General features: G+C 40.3%; 1 protein-coding gene across 7 annotated transcripts in view; it reads left to right on the top strand.

The window, feature by feature from the left end:
* SMG6 (SMG6 nonsense mediated mRNA decay factor) overlaps positions 1-20,810 on the top strand; it is a 227,631-nt gene that overhangs the window by 171,954 nt on the left and 34,867 nt on the right. The window contains exon 14 of one of the 7 annotated variants that reach the window (XM_040455515.1): positions 18,212-18,711. The exons of the other annotated variants lie outside the window; for them this stretch is intronic. Coding sequence (XP_040311449.1) covers positions 18,212-18,277 — 66 coding nt within the window. The 3' untranslated portion in view covers positions 18,278-18,711. Of the gene's footprint in view, positions 1-18,211; positions 18,712-20,810 lie in introns of those variants that run through there. 7 annotated transcript variants of the gene reach the window in all.

Genomic DNA, 20,810 nt, shown 5'->3' with positions numbered 1-20,810 from the left:
TAGATAAGTTGAAGGTTTCAAGGAATTTGTCCATTTCATCTAAGGTGTCAAATTGTTGGTATAAATGATTCATAATAATTCCTTGCTGTCATTTTGATGTCTGTAGGATCTATAGTGACATGTTCATTTTTAGAAGTGTGTTACTTCATTTCTAGATATTTGGGGGTTTCCTGGGTATCTTGGTGTTACTGATTCCTGATTTAATTCCACTGTGATCAGAGAACATACTCTTCATTATTCAGTTCCCTAAAAACTATTGAGACTTGTTTTATGGGACAGTACATTTGTGTCTTGAAGAACATAGTATATGTATATGAAAAGAATGTATTCCATAATTACTGGGTGTAGTGATTTAGAAATACCAGTTAGAACAAGGTAGTTGATAGTGGTCAGATCCTCTATGTCTTTACTAATATTTTATCTAGGTGCTCTATTAATTTCTAGGCACATACACAATTATGATAGTTTTAGCTTCCTGATAAATTGATTGTTTTATAATTGTGAAATATCTTTCTTTTTTCTCTGGTAATACTTTGCCTTGAAATCTTTTTTTTTTTTTCTTTTTTCTTTTTGGGTATTAACATAGCCACTCTAGCCTTCTTAAGTTTATTATTTGCATGGTGTATCTTTTCCCATCCATGTGCTTTTAACCAGTCTGTGTCTTTATATATAAAATGTGTCTCTTTTTTTTTTTTTAATTTTTTTAATGTTTATTTATCTTTGAGAGAAAGAGACAGAGCGTGAGTGGGAGATGGAGAGAGAGGGAGACACAGAATCCAAAGCCGGCTCCAGGCTCTGAGCTGTCAGCACAGAACCAGACGTGAGGCTTGAACCTGTGAACAACAAGATCATGACCTGAGCCGAAGTTGGATGCTCAATCGACTGAGCCACCCAGGTGCCCCTATAAAATACATCTCTTATTGGGGTTCCTGTAAAAAGCGTTCCAGTAAAGCGTCCAACTTCAGCTTAGGGCATGATCTCGCAGTCTGTGAGTTCAAGCCCCACGTCGGGCTCCATGCTGACAGCTCAGAGCCTGGAGCCTGCTTTGGATTCTGTGTCTCCCTCTCTCTCTGCCTCTCCCCCACTCACACTGTGTATCTCTCTCTCTCTCCCAAAAATGAATAAACATTAAAATAAATAAAAATTAAAAATTAAATAAATAAAATATGTCTCTTATTGACAACATATGGTTGGGTCTTACTTTTTAATCCATCCTGACAATCTCTTCTTTTTAGTTGGGGTATTTAGTTTTTAACATTTGATACAATTATCCTTGTGATTGAATTTAGACTTACAGTTTTGTTATCTGTTTTGTCTGTCCCTTCTGATTTTTGTTCTCTCTCTTTTTTTTTAATGTTTATTTATTTATTTTTGAGAGAGTGCATAGTGCACTCTCTCAAAAGGGGAGGGGCAGAGAGAGAGGGATACAGAGAATCCGAAGCAGGCTCTGCACTGACAGCTTGGAACCCTACACAGGGCTCAAACTCACAAACCGTGAGATCATGACCTGAGCAGAAGTCAGACACTTAACCAACTAAGCCACCCAGGCGCCCCATTGTTCCTCCGTTTTGTACCATTTGTACCTCCTTTCCTAACTTCTTTTAGATTATTTGAATTGTTTTTTAGGATTCCACTTTAACTTACTCACTGGCTTTTAGCTATATCTCTTTACAATTTGTTTAGTTGTGGGTCTGTAGATCATAGCAGACATCCTTAACTTTTCAGTCTACTTAGAGATACTGTTGTACCACTGCACATAACACATAAAAACCTTGTAACCATACAGTTCCAGTTAGCAGCTGCTCTGTATTTTATTATTATGGTTGCTGTATAGTATATACCAGAACATACATATGTATACAACATATACATTATAAACCCCACATGACAGTGTCAGGAAGTTGTTTTGTTGTTTTTGTTTCAAAGACATGCAAACTTTATTCCCACTAATTTAAAATTAGAAAATGTGTTAAATAACACTAAAGCCCATGCTGATAAGGTTGTTTGTGGTAAAATATACATAACATAAAAATTACCATTTTATGTTTTTTCCTTTGTTGTGTGTGCTTTTGGTGTCATATGTAATAAATCATTGGCAAATCCAGTGTCATGAAGATTTTCCCCTATGTTTTAGGAGTTTTGTAGTTTTGGTTCATAAGTTTAGATCTTTGATCCTTTTTTTTTTTTTTTAGATCTTTGATCCATTTTGAGTTCACATTTGTATTTGGTGTTATGTAGGGATCCAACTGAGTTCTTTAGCATGTGGATATCCAGTTTTCTCAGCACCATTTGTAACATGTTATAATTTTGTTTTAAACATATCTATATATCTTTTGTAGGGGCGCCAGGTGGCCAGGTTGAGCATCTGACTCTTGATTTCTGCTCGGGTCATGATCTCACAGTTCCTGGTTTCGAGCACCACATTGGGCTCTGTGCTAACAGCACAGAGCCTGCTTGGGATTCTCTCTCACTCTCTCTGCCCCTCCCCCCACTCATGCGGTCTCTCCCTCTCTCAAAATCAACAAATAAACTTTTAAAAAAATAATAAACATACCTATATATCTCTTTTAATTTAAGAGAATGGAAAAATTGTTGTCTTTGTGAAGAGCCAAGTATCCAAGTGATATCACTTTCCTCTGGTTTGAAAAGCTTTTAACTTTTCATATGGGGCACATCTGCTGGCAACAAATTGTCTTAGTGTACTTTTATCAGAAAATGTCTTTATTTCACTTCTTAAAAGGTGTCTTCACTCAGTATAGAAATTTTTCAATACTTTACACATGTCCGTCATTGTCTTATGACGTGTGTGTATGTGTGTAATGGAATATTGCTCGGCAATCAAAAAAAAATATATATAGGGGTGCCTGAGTGGCTGAGTCGGTTGAGCATCCAACTTCAGCTCAGGTCATGATCTCACAGTCCGTGAGTTCAAGCCCCGCATCAGGCTCTGTGCTGATAGCTCAGAGCCTGGAGCCTGCTTCGGATTCTGTGTCTCCCTTTCTCTCTGCCCCTCCGCTGCCTCTGTCTCTCTCTGTCTCAAAAATAAATTTAAAAAAACATTAAAAAAACATACATACACACACACACACACCACATCTTTATCCATTCATCAGTCAATAGACATTTGGGCTCTTTCCATAATTTGGCTATTGTTGATAGCACTGCTATAAATATTGGAATATATGTGCCCCTTCGAATCAGCATTTTTGTATCCTTTGGATAAATACCTAGTAATGCAATTGCTGGGTCATAGGGTTAGCTCTGTTTATAATTTTTTGAGGAACCTCCATACTGTTTTCCAGAGTGGCTGCACCAGTTTGCATTCCCACCAGCAGTGCAAAAGTGTTTTTCTTTCTCCACATCCTCACCAACGTCTGTTGTTTCTTGAGTTAATTTTAACCATTCTGACAGGTGTGAGGTGGTATCTCATTATGGGTTTGCATTGTATTTCCCTGATGATGAGTAATGTTGAGCTTCTTTTCATGTGTCTGTTAGCCATTTGGATGTCGTCTTTGGAAAAGTGTCTATTCGTGTCTTCTGCCCATTTCTTGCTGGGTTGTTTGTTTTTTGGGTGTGGTTGTAGTTGTATTTTAATGGTCTGCTAAATTTGATTTGCTGTTATTTTATTCAGGTTATTTACATCCATTTCCATAGTGGGCCTGGTCTCTTCTTTCTATGTTTGCTCTCATTTGAGTATTAGGTTGTGCTGACTTTATAAAAAGAATGGGAAGCAGCTTTGCTTTTTCTGTGACCTGGAAGGTGCACATTACTTTGAGAGTCATTCTTGACTCTTTCTCTCAGATTCTGCCTCAGGCTTTTAGCAGGTAACATTCTACCTATCATTCTACCTTAACAGGTATCATTCCACCTTTAAAATACATGCAGAATCCATTTCCACCAGCACTACCCTGGTCTAAAATGTTCCTTTCTCTTATTACAATAAGCTTGTTCTGATCTTTGCCCCCTTCCATTGAGTCACAACACAGCAGCCACAGTGATCTTTTAAGATGTAAGTTGGATTATTTAACAGCACTGTTCCAAGCCCCTCCAGAGGGTTCCTCTCACTCAAAGAGAAATATCAAGTACTGACTGGGGCCTACTTCCTTTCTGACCTCACCTCCTACCACTCTTTCGCAGACTCCTCTCTGGCCAAACCCGCCTACTCATTCTTCAGTCATGCCAAACAAGTCACGCTCCGGGCCTTTGCACTTCTGCTGAATTCACTGCTATCCCACTGCGTAGTTTACTTTCTGTGCCCTTCAGGTCTCTGTTCAGGAGTCAGCCTTATCAAAAAGTTCTTTACCCGTGATCTATAGAAATGAACACTCTACCCCAGGCACTCTCTGTCCCCTACTTCATTTCTTAGCACTTAACATCACCTGACAGCAGGCTTTGTTTTTGCTTTTGCTTTGCTTATCTTTTGTCCCCCAGTAGGATGTAAAAACTTTATTTTTATTTACTGTATTCACCTCCCGTGCTTAAAATAGTTCCTGGAGGGGCGCCTGGGTGGCGCAGTCGGTTAAGCGTCCGACTTCAGCCAGGTCACGATCTCGCGGTCCGTGAGTTCGAGCCCCGCGTTGGGCTCTGGGCTGATGGCTCAGAGCGTGGAGCCTGTTTCCGATTCCGTGTCTCCCTCTCTCTCTGCCCCTCCCCTGTTCAGGCTCTGTCTCTCTCTGTCCCAAAAATAAATAAACGTTGAAAAAAAAAATTAAAAAAAAAAAATAGTTCCTGGAGACTAGACCCCTTCCTATACCACTAATAAATATTTATTGACTGAACACATGAATGAATTGAAGGAACTCAGCCTATAGTAGTTTTGGAAAGAAAAACTTTGACACCTTCCTCCTTTTTCTGTTTTTTCCCTTATTCTTTCAAAAGGTTTTTTTAGTTCTTGTGTCAAATGTTTAGGCAGAATTATTGAGATACAGCAAACACATAGAATAAGTAACTCACTAGCTTTTTAAAAATGTTTATTTACTTTGTGAGAGAGAAAGAAGGGGACAGAGGATCCAAAGGGGTCTCTGTGCTGACAGCAGACAGCCTGATGTGGGGCTCAAACTCACAAACTGTGAGATCATGACCTGAGCCACCCAGATGCCCCAGTAATTCACTAGCTTTAAAATATTCAATTGGATCCATTTGCAACTGTGTGGATGGAACTAGAGGGTATTATGCTAAGTGTAATTAGAGAAAGATAAATATCATATGACTTCACTCATATGAGGACTTTAAGACACAGAAGAGATGAACATAAGGGAAGGAAAGCAAAAATAATATAAAAACAGTGAGAGGGACAAAACAAACCCTCTATGGAGAATAAACAGAGGGTTACTGGAGGGGGTGTGGGAGGGGGGATGGGCTAAATGGGGAAGGGGCACTAAGGAATCTACTTCTGAAATCATTGTTGCACTATATGCTAACTAATTTGGATGTAAATTTAAAAAATTAAAATAAAATAAAACAGTACAAAAATAAATAAGTAAATAAAATGTTCAATTGGATGAGTCTGGCAAAAATATACATTAGTGTAAATGCCACCACAATCGTGATATGGAACATTGTCATCACTTCTTATATCAATTTTGTTAACCTACTTTATTCAGAAAATCATCCATTTGTCTAAGATCTTCACATTTTTTTAATGTCCTTACTAACAACAACAAAAAAAATTAAGGCTACATTGTGATATCCACGTTCCATTGCTAATTTATGTTCTTTCGTTTTTTTCTTAAATTCGTTAGCAGTATGCATTTCTTAGTTTTCAAAAACTAGCTCTTATATTTATTATTCTGTAATTTTTATTTTTATCTTTATTTTCTTTTATTTGTCTTAGACATGGTTCTATTTTGTTGAACCTTTTTGTTTTTTATTAGTTTACTTAAAAACTTTATGGCTTTGAGGGGCGCCTGGGTGGCGCAGTCGGTTAGGCGTCCGACTTCAGCCAGGTCACGATCTCGCGGTCCGTGAGTTCAAGCCCCGCGTCAGGCTCTGGGCTGATGGCTCAGAGCCTGGAGCCTGTTTCCGATTCTGTGTCTCCCTCTCTCTCTGCCCCTCCCCCGTTCATGCTCTGTCTCTCTCTGTCCCAAAAATAAATAAACGTTGAAAAAAAAAAATTTTTTTTTTAAAAACTTTATGGCTTTGAATATACCATTACTAATACTTTGGCCACATTCTGATCCATTTAGATGTGTAGTATTCTAATGATTGTTTTCTAAATAGGCTTTATTATTTTGATTTTTTTGTCTCTTTGATTCTAAAGTTATTTGGGAAAATTTTATGGATTTTTTTTCAGTTAGATTTCTTAAACTTTTTTTTATTAATTTCTACTTGGGGATGTTTTTAAAAATTTCTGTGGGGGCATCTGGGTGGCTCAGTCAGTTAAGCGTCCGACTTCAGCTCAGGTCATGATCTCGCGGTTTGTGGGTTCAAGCCCCGCATCGGGCTCTGTGCTGACATCTTAGAGCCTGATGCCTGCTCTGGATTCTGTTTCTCCCTCTCTTCCTCCCCCTCTCCCGTGCTTGCTCTCTCTCTCTCTCTCTCTCTCTCGCTCGCTCTCTCTCTGTCTCTCTCAAAAATAAACATTAAAAAAATTAAAAATTTCTGTGACTCATTTGTGGGTTCAAGCCCCGCATCAGGCCCTGTACTGACAACTCAGAGCCTGGAGCCTGCTTCAGATTCTGTATCTCCCTCTCTCTCTCTCTGCCCCTCCCCTGCTCATGCTCTGTCTCTCTCAAAAATAAATAAACACTTAAAAAAAATTTTTTTAATTTCTGTGACACAGTAGGTAATACTTTTTTTTCTTTGAAGTTTTATGTATTTTGAGAAGAATATATTTTTGTAGCATACAAAATTCAGTATATAGCTATTGAATTATCATTAATTACACTATTCTAATTGTCTGTATTATTTTTACCTGGTTGATATGTTAAAGAATGAAAGTAATTAGTCTACCACTACAATTGTGTTTTTGTCAGTTTCTTCCTGTATTTCAAAGGTTTTTTTTGTTTTCATTTCAGTTCATTCTAACCTTGAATCCTACTTTGGTGTTTTGTTTTGTTTTGGTATTTGTCTTTGCCTGATAGATTTTGTCCTATCTTCCCCTTCACCCCCTTTTTGTCTAAATCTCGTTGTTTTTTAAGTTTATTTGTTTTGAGAGAGAGAGAGTGAGCGGGGTGGGGGGGAGAGAGAGAAGAGAGGGAGGGAGGGAGGGAGGGAGAATCACAAGCAGGCTCTGCACTGCCAGTGCAGAGCCCAATGTAGGGCTTGATCTCATGAACCATGAGACTAAGACCTGAGCCGAAATCAGGAGTCAGACACTTAACCAACTGAGCCACTGAGGCGCCCCTCTAAATTTCTTTGTTTAGGTATGTCTCTTCTAAACTGTATTTACAACATTGCATTAAAAAAAATATTAAGATGAACTTCATATATTCATATAACATAAAACAAGCCACTTAAATGAATAATTCACTGACATTTAGAACATCTATGGTTTTGTGCAACCACTGTCTCTATAGTCATTGCATTTTAATTCCCTTCATTTATCTTTAATTTTTAAAATACTACAATGCTTTAAATAATTTTTTCCTACTTACTAAGTAGAAGAATTAAGCAGGATATAACAGTCTCTCATTTTAGTGAGGATTATGTTCAGCTGCAAGAAACAGAAAATTCCAAAATACAGTAATAGTAACTTAAATAAGATAGTAGATTTTCCCCTCAAGTGAAAGAAGCCCAGAGGTTTTCTGGCTTGGCACTTCCTGGTGTCATGGACCAAGGCTCTTTCTATTTTGTTCCTCTGCTGTATATGGCTTTCATTTCCAAGGGCCCCTGAAGTCTCAGATGGCTATTGGAATGCCAGCCATTTCATCTGCATACAATCCTGTGGGAAGTAGAAACAGTTAAAAGGAGGAATGTAATTGTAAAAAAAAAAAATTTTTTTAAGATGCCTCTCCTTTTAAGTACCTATCCTGAGAGCATACTCACTTCTGCCTAATTCTGTTGGCCAGAACTGAGTCACATGGCCAAACCTAGTTGCAGTGTTGACTGGGAAATAGTTTTATTCTAGGCAACTGTATGCATAACTGAAAACTCAAGAGTCCAATTACAGAGAAAGAGTAGCAGAAAAAATCATAGGAAACAACTTGCTGTTTCTGTCACACCTCCCTTGCATATGTGTAGGACTTCCTCCGGGCACCTGAGTGGCTTAGTCGGTTAAAGGACCTACTCTCGATTTCAGCTCAGGTCATGATCTTGAAGTTGTGAGATGGAGCCACATTGGGTTGAGTATGGTGCTGGGCATGGAGCCTGCCTAGGATGCTCTCTGTCCCTCCCCTGCTCGCTCGCTCTCTCTCTCTCTCTCTCTCTCTCTCAATAAATAAAATATTTTAAAATAAAATAAAATAAATATCCCCCTTCTCTCACCACTCCTCCACTTCCTAATTTTTATAGATGTCAGTGAGATTTTACATAATAGTAGCTATTTATTTAGGCTTACATTGTGTCAGTATTTAATCTTCACAACAGTGGTAAGTACTGTTATATCTCCCATTTTACAGTTAAAGAAGCTAAGACTCAGATTAAGCACTTTACCTAAGGGCATACATCTAGTAATTCAAACCCATGCTGTAGTGTTCAGATTACCCATTTTACACACTCAACTCTATTGTCCTTAAATGTTTTTATACTGTGTGTACATTGTGTATCATCTCTTTAAAGTTTGTACTCTTTAACACTTGTACTATTTTTAGAATCCTGTTAATATCACTAATATAGAATGAAATATTTTTTACTTTTTTTGGGTTTTGTTTTCTGTTGGGTTTTGTTGTTGAAATTTTCAGACATTACAAGAAAAGTAGAGAGAATAATATAATGAATCATCATGTAGCTTGAGCAGGTGTCAACATTTTGCCAGTATTTTTTTCAATCATTCTCCTTGTCCCCCTGCCAAATTTTTATTCTTGGAATTTTTTTTTTAACCATTTATTCACTTTTGAGAGATGGAGAGAGACAGAGCATGAGTGGCAGAGGGGCAGAGAGAGAGGGAGACGCAGAATCTGAAGCAGGCTCCAGGCTTTGAGCTGTCAGCATAGAGCCCGATGCAGGGCTCGAACCCACAGACTGCAAGATCATGACCTGGCCGAAGTTGTACGCTCAACCAGTCGGATGCCTGAGCCACCCAGGCGCCCGCCCCTTATTCTTGGAAGTTTTAAATCAAACCCCATTCATTTAAAATACTTGAGTAGCTATCTTATAAGGCTTTTTTTTCCCTAACATAACTTCTATAATATGGTTATACATGTCAAAATTAATTTTTAAGTCCATTTTCAGATTCTCCAGATTATCTCAAAAATGCCATTTCACTGGCTAAAATAAAAAAGACAAGAAACATGTGTTGGTGAGGATGTGGAGAAACAGGAACGCTTGTGCACTGTTGGTGAAAATGCAAACTGGAGAAGCCACTCTGGAAAACAGTATGGAGGTTCCTCAAAAAATTAAAAATAAAACTACCATATGATCCAGTAATTTCACTCCTGAGTATTTACCCAAAGAATATGAAAACACTAATTAGAAAAGATACATCCACCCCTATGTTTGTAGCAGCATTATTTACAATAGCTAGATTATGGAAGCAACTCAGGTGTCCATTGATAGATGAAGGCTAGATAAAGAAGAGGTTATATATATGTGTGTGTATACACACACACACACACACACAATGGAATATTTCTCAGCCATAAAAAATGAAACCTTGCCATTTAAAACAACGTGGGTGGATATATAGAATGAGTGAAATAAGTCAAAGACAAATGCTAAAAGATTTTATTTACTTGTATGTGGAATTTAAAAAACAAAACAAAACAAGAGACAAACCAAAAAAAACCCTCTTAACTGTAGAGAACAAACTGATGATTACCAGAGGGGAGGTGGAGACGGGGATGGGTGAAATAGGGGAAGGGGATTAAGAGTGCACCTGTCACATTGAGCAATGAGAAATAGAACTGTTGAGTCACTATATTGTACACCTGAATTAATATAACACTGAATATTAACTATACTGGAATTAAACTTTTTTTTAGTGCCATTTCACAGTAGCTTCATCAGAATTAAGATCTGATAGGCAAGCTCCATACCTTTGTATTTGGGTGATAGGATATCAAGGCCCTTTTAATGTGTAACAGTTTCCCCGCCTTCCTTTTTAAAATGCCATTTAATGCTATTTGTTGAAGATATTCTTGATTTCTTTTTCAACAATGTTCTTGGGTTTTTACTGATATCTTGTTTTAGTGGTATACATTATTTAAGTAAGATTTTTTTCTGAAAGAAAAATGTTTATTATCTCTCTAAATCTTAGTTTATCTGAGAATGCTTTCTCTTTTGCCCTCTACATGCATGGCTAACTAGCATTTGGGCAGAAAAGTCTGAGGCCAGTCAGGTTTGTGTGTGTGCTCTTTTTTTTTTTTAATACTTATAGGATTATCTTTTTCTCATTATCCTTGGAAATTAAAGACTGAACCAAGATATGTCTGGCAGATGGCTAATAGGTGTCCTTTCATTCCATGCCAACGATACAAGCATTACAAATTGATCCCAGCACTCTTTCCCAGCTGAACACAAACGGAAGCTGCAGATTTGCCACCCTTTATGAAGGTGTTGGTCTCTTATTAAGTTTCTTAACATGCCCTTAGGATGTTCAGGCTCTAAATCTTTCACTCAGAAGTTCCTTCTCTCTCTCTCTTTTAACCCTTTCTCATTTTTCACATCATTTTTTTTAATATTTTTTTTCAACGTTTTTTTTTTTTTTTTTTTTATTTTTGGGACAGAGAGAGAGACAGAGCATGAACGGGGGAGGGGCAGAGAGAGAGGGAGACACAGAATCGGAAACAGGCTCCAGGCTCCGAGCCATCAGCCCAGAGCCTGACACGGGGCTCGAACTCACGGACATGCGAGATCGTGACCTGGCTGAAGTCGGAAGCTTAACCGACTGCGCCACCCAGGCGCCCCTTCTCATTGTAATTTTAATTTGCATTTCGCTGGTGAATAATGATGCTGAGTACCTTTTCTTCTGCTGTAGGCCATTTGGATATCCTCTTCTATGGAGTACCTGTTCTTGCCTTTTACCCATTTTTTTTCTGTGGGTGGTTTGTCTTTTTATTGATTTGTAGGATTATTTTTTTAATATTCTGAATATTAAGTCCTATGTTGGTTGTATATATTGAAAATATCTCATGGAGCACCCGGGTGGCTCAGTTGGTTAAGCGTCCAACTCTTGATTTAGGCTCAGGTCATGATCTCATGGTTAGTGAAATTGAGCCCCACCTCAGGCTCTGCACTGACAGCATATTGCCTTCTTGAGATTCACTCTCTCTGTCTTTTTCTGTCTCTCTCTCTCTCTCTCTCAAAAAATAAAATAAACAAACTTAAAAAAATATCTTCTCTCAGTCTGTGGCTCATATTTTTACTCTCAGTGGTGTCTTTCGATGAACACAAGTTCTTAATTTAAATGAAGTCAAATTTTTTTCTTTTGCGGTTGTGCTTTTTATGTCCTTTTTTTTTTTTTAAGTTTATTTATTTATTTGAGAGAGACAGAGACAGCATGAGTGAGGAAGGGGCAGAGAGAATCCCAAGCAGGCTCTATGCTGCCAACACAGAACCTAATATGGGGCTTGAACTCACAAAACCATGAGATCATGACCTGAGCTAAAACCAAGAGTCAGACGCTTAACCCACTGAGCCACCCAGGTGCTCCTTTTTTTATGTCCTATTTAAGAAATGTTTGCCTACTCCAAGATCATGAAGATATTCTGTATTTTCTTCTATAAGCTATTTTATCTTTAACATTTAGGTCTGTAGTCTATGTCAAATTTTTGTTTAAGGCATGAGGTAGAAGGAAGGTTACTTTTTCCCAGATGCCTGGTTGATCCAGCACCATTTATTGAAAGTTCCATTTTCTCCACCAAACTGCAGTAGTGTTTTGTCATAAGTTGGGTGATTGTATATGTTTGGGTCTTTTTCTAACTTTCTGTTCTGCTTCAATGGTCTGTTTATCTGTCTTTGTGCAATTACTGTTAACTCTTAATTAGTATTAATTTAAAAGTCTGCAAAATTTTCACAGTGACTCTGCTAGAGAGATATTTACTTCTTACTTTTGTATCCTTCTGTTCAATTGTAATACCTTTTCTTTCTTTCTTTTTTTTTCTTTTCTTTAAGTAATCTCTACACCCAGTGTGGGGCTCAAACTCACAACCCTGAGATCAAGAGTCACATGCTGTACCGACTAAGCCAGCCAGGCGCCCCCAACTGTAACACCTTTTCATATGTTAGGTGGTTGGGGTTTTTTTGTGGTTTGTTTGTTTGTTTGTTTGTTTGTTTCATCCTTATTGGAGCAGTCCCTTGGGAATTTTGACGGGTCTCTTCAAGATTTTCAGGTACAGATAAAGACAAACATTTTCTGGTGGAGTAGAGAAGGGAAACTAGAGGCAGAGATAGTTATAGCTGAGAGCAAAAAACCCTTGTTTTCTGTGGTAGACAAGGTCTCTTAACTTAGCGTTCTTGTTTTGGGTTGTTGGCCTCTTTTAGAAAGAAGCCAACCTCAGCTTTGTCTTTCTTCTGCCTCACGTGGGCACCCACACCAGTTATAAGCCAGCAACTGCTAAGTTCTTCTGATACCCTGGTAGGATCCAGTTGTGCCCTTCTAAGTGTACCATGACCCATCTTGGCTCTTGTCCTAGTTGCTCCAAGATGAGGGCATTTAACGGGGCACTGCTGCCAAGGTCTCATCTCCGTACTTATCAAACAGGCAGAGGATTGAACATCAGTTATGCTTTTCTACATTCCAGTCCCATCTGCATTTTGTCTTGCAGAAAATTCCTTATACTTTCTGGTATGTGATTGCCTAGGTCTGATATATTCATGTCAGTGGAAAACTGGAAGGATGGACAAAATATTTAGAAGCATGTGCTTAAACCCATTCTAATTACAAGCCAGTGCTAGTTTTGTTTTGTTTTTTAATAAGTTTTTGGCCTTCCAAGCTGAAGACTTTGAAAGTCATGTTCATTTTATTAAGATGAGCGTTGTTCTTAAAACGTACTTGCATGTATTTATGTGTGTGTGACCTAATACTTCATAGCAAGTAGCTGTACTACTCTCCTGTAAAATGCAGGAAGAAACAATCCAGTGGTTCATGAAGATGTCTCTTAAGTCTTTCTGTGTTGGGACCCAAGTCTCTTGGCCTGCATGTGAGTAGCCCAAAGATTCAGTAAGCTGCACTGAGAAAGACGAAGGCAATGTCAGGTATCCAGAATGGGGTAGGAATGGTTGTTTTGAAACTCAAGAGTTTCAGATGATCTGCCTGTGTGCCTTTATTTGATCCTGCGTGGATCTCTTGCCAGCTGGGTAAAAGACACTGGCCCTGGGATGAGGGATAACCCAGAATTCTGCGTTCTTGCGGAGCCAGAGCCCGTGCTCAAGCCAGCTAGTGGAGATGCAGCTGGGGAGAAAAGTCACTCTGTAACTCTTGCACCGGTTGTCATTCTTAGGAATTGGTATGTAAATAAGGACGTACATCTAGAAGCTTGGAGCTTATTACACCTGGCTTCTTTTGTTTATTCATGTTGCTTTTTAATGTGGGAAGAGTATGTAGATAGTTACTAAGTTTTGTTTTTTATCCTCTAGTGGGGGGAAACACAGAAGTTTTTTAATTTTTACATTGTAATTCAAATACAAGAACTCAGAACTGACCCTCCAGTGATGTTTTTTGACGAGGAAAGCAGTAATAGGATATTTAATTAGGAAGACCCTATACTTCAATTGTAAAGATATCTTCTTTCTCCAAGAATTAGGCCTGATTAGGGCTCGCATTCAGTAATACAGAGTGAGAGGGGGTAAATCACAACTAAAAACCTTGGCACTTCTATAAGAAATTTAAATAACAGGCAGACATATAGAGATTCGTAAATATGTGCTTGGTGCCAGCTAAACCGCAGAGAAGATACTGCATTTGTGGTCCAGGGAAGTTAAATATTTGTGGTCAACTTAAAATTCAACATAAAACTCTCATCTGTGATGGAAACTATCCAGAAACTGCATGGAGGGCGTGCAAGTTGCATAAACTCACAAAGGCCTCTCCTCTCTCACGCAGCTGGGCTAGAAGAGCCTGTTCTCCCTTTACCCTGTGTGGCTGGCAAGCCCTTCTAACGCTGTCTCTGCCTAGTGGCTCACCCCTTCACGTCTGCTCTAATGGCACTTTTTCCGGAAGCCTTTCCCTGCTCATCTTCTATAAAATAGCAGTCCTCTCCCCACCCTGTTACTCTCTGGCCCTCTTCCCCTACTTAATTTTTTCCATAGGACTTCCCACTTGTCCTGTGTTTATTTGCTTATTTGTTTCTCAGTCTCACAAGAACAGTAAGCTTTACGGACAGCAGGAATATTGTTATATTCGTTGCTCTATTCCTTATGTCTTGAATAAGGCTGGCACACATAGCAGGTACTTAATTAATATTTATTGAATGAATTCAGTGGAATATCTTAAAATGTAGCAAAAAGTTACAGCCTGCCCTAGTAGAGGGTACTTTTACACAGTGGAACCTCAGACTGTGAGACCAGCCTGAAACACCTCAAATATCTTACTTTCTGTTCAGTAGTAGCTTCATATTGTCCCTAACTGAGACTAGTACTTGCAGGCGATGCCTGAGCCTTCAGATGTACAAGTGCCTCTTGCCATAACATCTGGGTTACACTTAGAGATGAAATTAACACAATTTACTGTTTCAGTAAAAAAATGTTACAGTGTTTGTTTCTGGCCTTCACATTTGATGAAGACCCTCCTGATGTTGATTTACTCTGGTAAAGTAAGCTAGAGAAAATCAGGGGCGCCTGGGTGGCTCGGTCATTTAAACGTTTAAACGTCCGACTCTTCGTTTAAATGTCCGACTCTGTTTCAGCTTAGCTCATGATTTGGCGGCTTGTGAGTTCAAGCCCTGTGTTGGGCTCTGCCCTGACCATGGAGCCTGTTTGAAATCCTCTCTCTGCCCCTCCAGTGCTTGCATGCTCACTTGCTCTCTCTCTCTCGCTCTCTCTCTCTCTCAAAATAAATGAACTTAAGAAAAAATCATAAGGGAAGAGAAAGTACACTTACAATACTGTATACTGTATTTATTAGAAAAAATCTGCATATAAGTGGACCTATGTTGCTCAAACCTGTATTTTTCAAGGATTATAGTTGATGATTGTTTGCATGTCTATGTGTGTGCTTCAGAAAAAGCACTGTTTCTGGGCAGCATGCAGACTGGAGCACATACATACACTTCATAATCTTTTGTGATATGTAAATGCAGCTTCTTTGGCCCAACCTCTTTGTCATTTGAGACCATGCCGGGTTGTGGGGTCTCTTGTTACTGACCACTCCCAGACCTGATGGACTTGACTAACAAACAGCTATTTTCTCCAGTCTGCTTTGTTTTGCTTCCTTTTCTAGGTTTTTTAGTCCTCCCAACACAGAGAAACTCTGTTGCAATAAACACGTTAAGTTTTCTGGATGTGTTCCAGAACTTTATTGTTGTTGATCTTTAGCATTTGGTATGAAATGTGTTTCACAAATGATGTTGATGATCTCTAAGATATGCTGTTAAGTTTTTAAAAATGGCAAAGTACATAACCATTTATATCAATATATTTATAAGAAGTATAGGGAGAGCCCACAGTTCATCATGTATGGCAGTATATGCATATATCTCTGAGGGACACGACAGAAGCTGGCACAGGGCTGGGGAACAGAGGGTCTAGAAATCAGAATGAGAAGATTTTGTTTTTAAAATTCAGCCTTTTGTACTATTTGTTTGTTTTTACCATGTGCCATGTGTTTACACATCACTAAGCAGCTTCAGTTTGGCCTGTAGGTGCCACCGTATCTTCAGTGGAAGAAGCCACTTTGGAAGCCGAGATGCCACCATATCTTCAGTGCCTCCCATTGAGCTTCTCTTCTGCTTTGTCAGCAGCAAGAGTGGCTTTAGTCTAAATAGCAGAATTCATTGATAGCTTTTAATTCTGTGTTGTCAGTTTTAAAAAAGTTGAGGCTGTGTGGGGCTTCCCTAGTACACGCTGGTACAGAAATTTTGTCTGTCTTACCAGTGTGAAGCAGTGAAACTGTACCACAAAGTTCAGTTGACCATTGAACAACACAGGCCTTAGGGCTGCTGACCCCCTGCACAGTTGAAAATATGCATAAAACTTGGCTCCCCAGGGGCGCCTGGGTTGCTCAGTTGGCTAAGCGTCTGACTTTGGCTCAGGTCATGATCTCACCGTTTGTGGGCTCGAGCCCTGCGTCAGGCTCTGCGCTGACAGCTCAGAGCCTGGAGCCTGCTTCAGATTCTGTGTCTCCTCTCTCTCTGCCCCTCCCTGCTTATGCTCTGTCTCTTTCTCAAAAATAAACAAACATTAAAAAAGAAAAAATCTTGGTTCCCCCCCAAACTTTACTAATAGCCCACTGTTGATCAGAAGCCTTATTACCAGTATTATAAACAGTCGATTAACACGTATTTTGTATGTTATGTGTATTCTATATTGTATTCTGACAATAAAGTAAGCTAGAGAAGAAAATGTTAAGAAAATCATAAGGAACCATATATACCATATATGTTAACTAACTAGAATTTAAATAAAAACTTGAAATAAGGGGAAAAAAACATAAGGAAGAGAAAATACAGTACTATACTGTATTTATCAGAAAAAATCTGCGTATAAGTGGACCCCACGCAATTCAAACCTGTGTTGTTCAAGGGTCAGCTGCAGTCTGTGATTGTTTGCATGTCTTTCTGTGTAGCAAGAAGTAGGATACGCAGCATTCATAGTTACTGGCTTGCTACCTCCAAGCCTGTTCTTAGTCCAATGACCTGGAGTTATTTAGTAAAGAACCGGAAATATATTCTGACAACAGCTTTTTGGACTCTTTTGCAAATCCCATGAGGATATACTACATAGGCTTGGTGATCAGAAATGGGTCAGGTGAGATTCCATCAAGTCCAGTGTTGTTTTGCCAGAACGACCTGCAGAAAAATAAATCTCCCTGAATTAGATGGAAGTCACAGTCTTCATTCTGTTCTGTGTTGGTCATAAGAAAACTCCATGTAAGTTATTTATTTTGTCTGGGCTTAAGTTTACTCTCTATAAAATAGAGGGTGAAAGTAGTCTGTCCCATCATGATAGCTCATTAAGAATTAAATGAGATATTATAAGTGAAAATGTCTAGATTTTGAAAATAAAAGTCTCTCGATTTATATGTTCTTCATCGTGAGTGGAGAGGCAGTTAAGAAGACTCTAAACAAATAACCGGTTACAGTTTAGTCCCACACCAGATTCCCATATCTCTTCCAGATCATCCTGCAGTCTCTGTTGCTGTTTTCTGTAACTCATAAAGATTTCCTCAGACCTTCCACCGTCTCCGTTTTCTACCCTTTCAGCCGTTGCCATTATCTTGTGGCTTTGGATGTGGAAAACCTGTTGGATTTACCTTTGAAGCTAGGATTCAGGCCCAGTGTGAAATTAGGCAGGATTCAGAAGGCAAGGCAGGTGTGCTTACACTTGCGTTATCCCAGGACCCTCCTATAATGGTAACCCTCAAGTGAGGGTATGTGAGCCCTTCAGAGAACAACAAAACACTTTGAAAAGAAAATCATGCTGTCCTGGGTGTTCCAGAGCTTCCCATACTGGCCCCCTTCCGGCACCATTCCTTTCTGCAATCCCACCCCACTGTCAGCCCTGGCACGTAGTCTCACGAACATGCCACCTGCCTTTCTCTCTCTCTCTCTCTCTGGCCCCATCCTTTGGCTGCTCAGTTTATTTTTTCCACATCCTCACCCTCTTCCAGTTCCAAGCTAAATAACCCTCACAGATGGCTTGTTCCATCAGAGCTGTTTAAGAACACAGGACAGTGAACTGGGGTCCAGAAGGAGCTGCCAAAGCCCAAGGCTGCCCTTCCTACAGAGGCCCAAGACAACTTTGTCATCAGCTCTTTAGAAGTCCATGGACAGTGAGCAGAAAGGCTGGCAGGTTGGGTGGTGGAATATCTCTTTAACAGTATAATCCTCTAGCAGCTAGCAACTAGTTCTCACTTAGATTTACAAGTCAGAACCTGGAGCCGGATACATTGCATACTCCATTTTCCACAGAAGACCGAGCGCTTTGTAGTTGGCATTTCTCCCCCACTTTTTTACAGCATGGAAACCCAACAGGAAATGGCAGTCCCATTTGTGTTTTGGATCGTGGTTTGAGTCCTTACTGAACCTCTTTGTGAACTCCTGGAGAGGTCTAGACCCCTGCCCTGCCTGACCTGAAGGGCAGTATTCCCAGCTGTCAGCACATCCTTGGGAAGAGGGTGAACTTCAGACGCCTATTAGAAATCCTGCAGATGAGAGGAGACCCAGAATTTCACTATTTCTTTCCTGTCAGCAAGGACATGTAAGTTTCCTGTCTGCCTTGTCATCAGCTTTGGAACACTTTTCTCCTACATCCCTTCATGCATGCAATGGTCTGTAAGCTTCTGCCCCCATTCATTATCCCAGCACCCTCCTTCCCTCTGTCCTAATCAGATGGGTCTGGTTAATTTTGCCCTCATGACAAGACAGCCTTTTCCTCATCCTCACAGTTATTCCTGTGGGACATGAAACCTCTCTGATCATGGTCTCCCTCTCTTTTCCCTTCCTTCTCTGTCCCCCTCTAACTGTACCCTTTGTAAGTTAGTTCCTCTGAGGTCACTGAGGAAGGGCAGTCTGTGCCATTTGCCACTATAGGAGTCTCTTTTTCCTCGGTAAGCAGAGTTCCCTTGAGAGACCCCTTCCCTTCCTCTGCTGAAAGCCATGTTGGCGGCTTCTCTGCCTGAACTCAGGCATAATGGGGCAGGGAACAATGGCATGTGTGCAGCGTCCTGGCTAGACAAAGGGAAGCTAACTCTTAGCCAGAGAGAGCAGACAGTTGCGGAAGCTTCCCCCGAAAAGAAGAGAGAAGGCAAGGAAAGACAAAATTCTGTGGCAGGGCGGTGCTCCCTGAGAACTCAGGCAGAAATCAGCATCTCCTCCCTAAGCCTGATCTTTCGACTGAGAACCAAACTATTGTTCTTTCTCTTCTCTGCCTTCACGTCTTGCTCCAAGACCAAGAGCTGCCAGATGAACAACACACCCTGTTGCTTGCACAGTAAAAGTGTCTCAGGCTAATGGATTTGTGGAGCCTTGGGGTGCCAGGTGGAAGGAGACGACTTTGATTTCCTTTTTCTTGTCCCCATGCTCCCTGGTGGACTTGCCTCTTTACAGTACATCCAGAGTTCACGACTGTGTACTACAGAGAACTTGGGGACACTCATATGTAGGTCTTAAGTTGGCACCCAGCAGTGACTAGTTTCCCATATCCATTCATTTCATCAACTGATCGGCTAAGGTCTTGCCCCTACTGTGTCCAGAGAAATGGAATTAATCTGAAGGATATAACTCCTTTTAAGACGGGTACGCTGAGAAATGTTAAATTTCATTACCTTTATTCTTGCCTATGGCTTAGCCAAGCATCCGTTTGGTTTGTGTTCATCTGAACGCAGCCTCATCAGAACTGTTTATTTTGTCCTGGGGTTGGGCCTTTGGGCTGCTGCTGAGCGGGGCTGGGGGTGGGAGACATCCCTTAGTGAAAAGGACTTGAACTTAAGTCCTCTTCCCCAAAAGTACCATTTTTCCTTCTAAGAGGCTACAAAGTATAATGAACACAGACTTTGGAATAACACGAATCTGGGTTCAGATCCCAGCTTCACCACTTACTAGATGTTCGTTTCCTCTGAGCTTCAGTTTCCTCTTCCTCTTTCTGTCTCAAAGGATTACTGTGATAGTCAAATGAAATAACATAATGCCTGGCAACCGGCAGTTACCAGTTCATCTCCACCGCAGCTTTCCCAGTACAATGGGATATTTCAGCCACTGGGAAGCTGTGGGCAGTGAAAATTGCAGAGGAAGTAAAATGCTGACTTGTTCTACATGTTGCTACCCTGAACCTCCCTGATGGGTTTCTTGCATGCTCATGAGTTTTTGCTTCTAGAATGTGCCCTACCCTGAGTTTGTATTCTGATCTCCAGAGACCACTTCTTACCTCTTTGCCCCTTGACTTTTCTTAAAGGGCCCTTCTTGGCTTTGGATCTGGCAAGAAGTTAGCCAGAAAGCTTGCCCTCCGCCTCCCGTGGGGAGGCTCGTAGTTTTGGCTCATACCCTCCAAGTGGCCTGGAGAGAGCTACAGGGTGTCGGAGATGGCCATGGGAAAGAAATGGCTCACAAAAAGATGACGGTGTGTGAGCCAGCAGCTCCCCACTGCCTGCTGGAGCAAAAGCTCAGTGAGGCCGCCGACAAGAGTCTTCAGAACACTAAACAGGTGATTAAAACATCAGTATGAGTCTTTCCAAACTTCACAGAAAGCCAAAAACTTAGTTTGGACACCAACAGAAATTTTCCGCTCTGGAGCTTTATAAACTGGTCTGCTGTTTCTTCCTCTGCTCTGTGGCCAGAGGGGAGCTCTGTGCTAATGATTCCATAAAACCCTCCAAGTCTTCCTGAGTGGCTTATCATATGAGAAGAGCCGATACCACCTTTTTCCATCATGAGTTGTCTCTAGCCTCTCACTGTTAGTTCAGATTCTGAAGCTTCAGCCCTTCTGAGAAGGCCGAGCCCACCTCTTGGCACTGACCCCTGTGACAGAGCTGAACTCCAGCATCAAGGTCAGTGGCAGAACTGTCTTTCCTCTCCTCCTTTCCAAGATGACTGCCCAGAATCATAGAAACGTTTAAGAAT

Source organism: Herpailurus yagouaroundi, unplaced genomic scaffold (genome assembly GCF_014898765.1).
Source record: "Herpailurus yagouaroundi ecotype Mexico unplaced genomic scaffold, PumYag 215, whole genome shotgun sequence".
In the NCBI taxonomy this organism is placed as follows: domain Eukaryota; kingdom Metazoa; phylum Chordata; class Mammalia; order Carnivora; family Felidae; genus Herpailurus; species Herpailurus yagouaroundi.
Note: the sequence above shows the minus strand (reverse complement) of the source record. Positions and strands in the feature narration are given on the sequence as shown.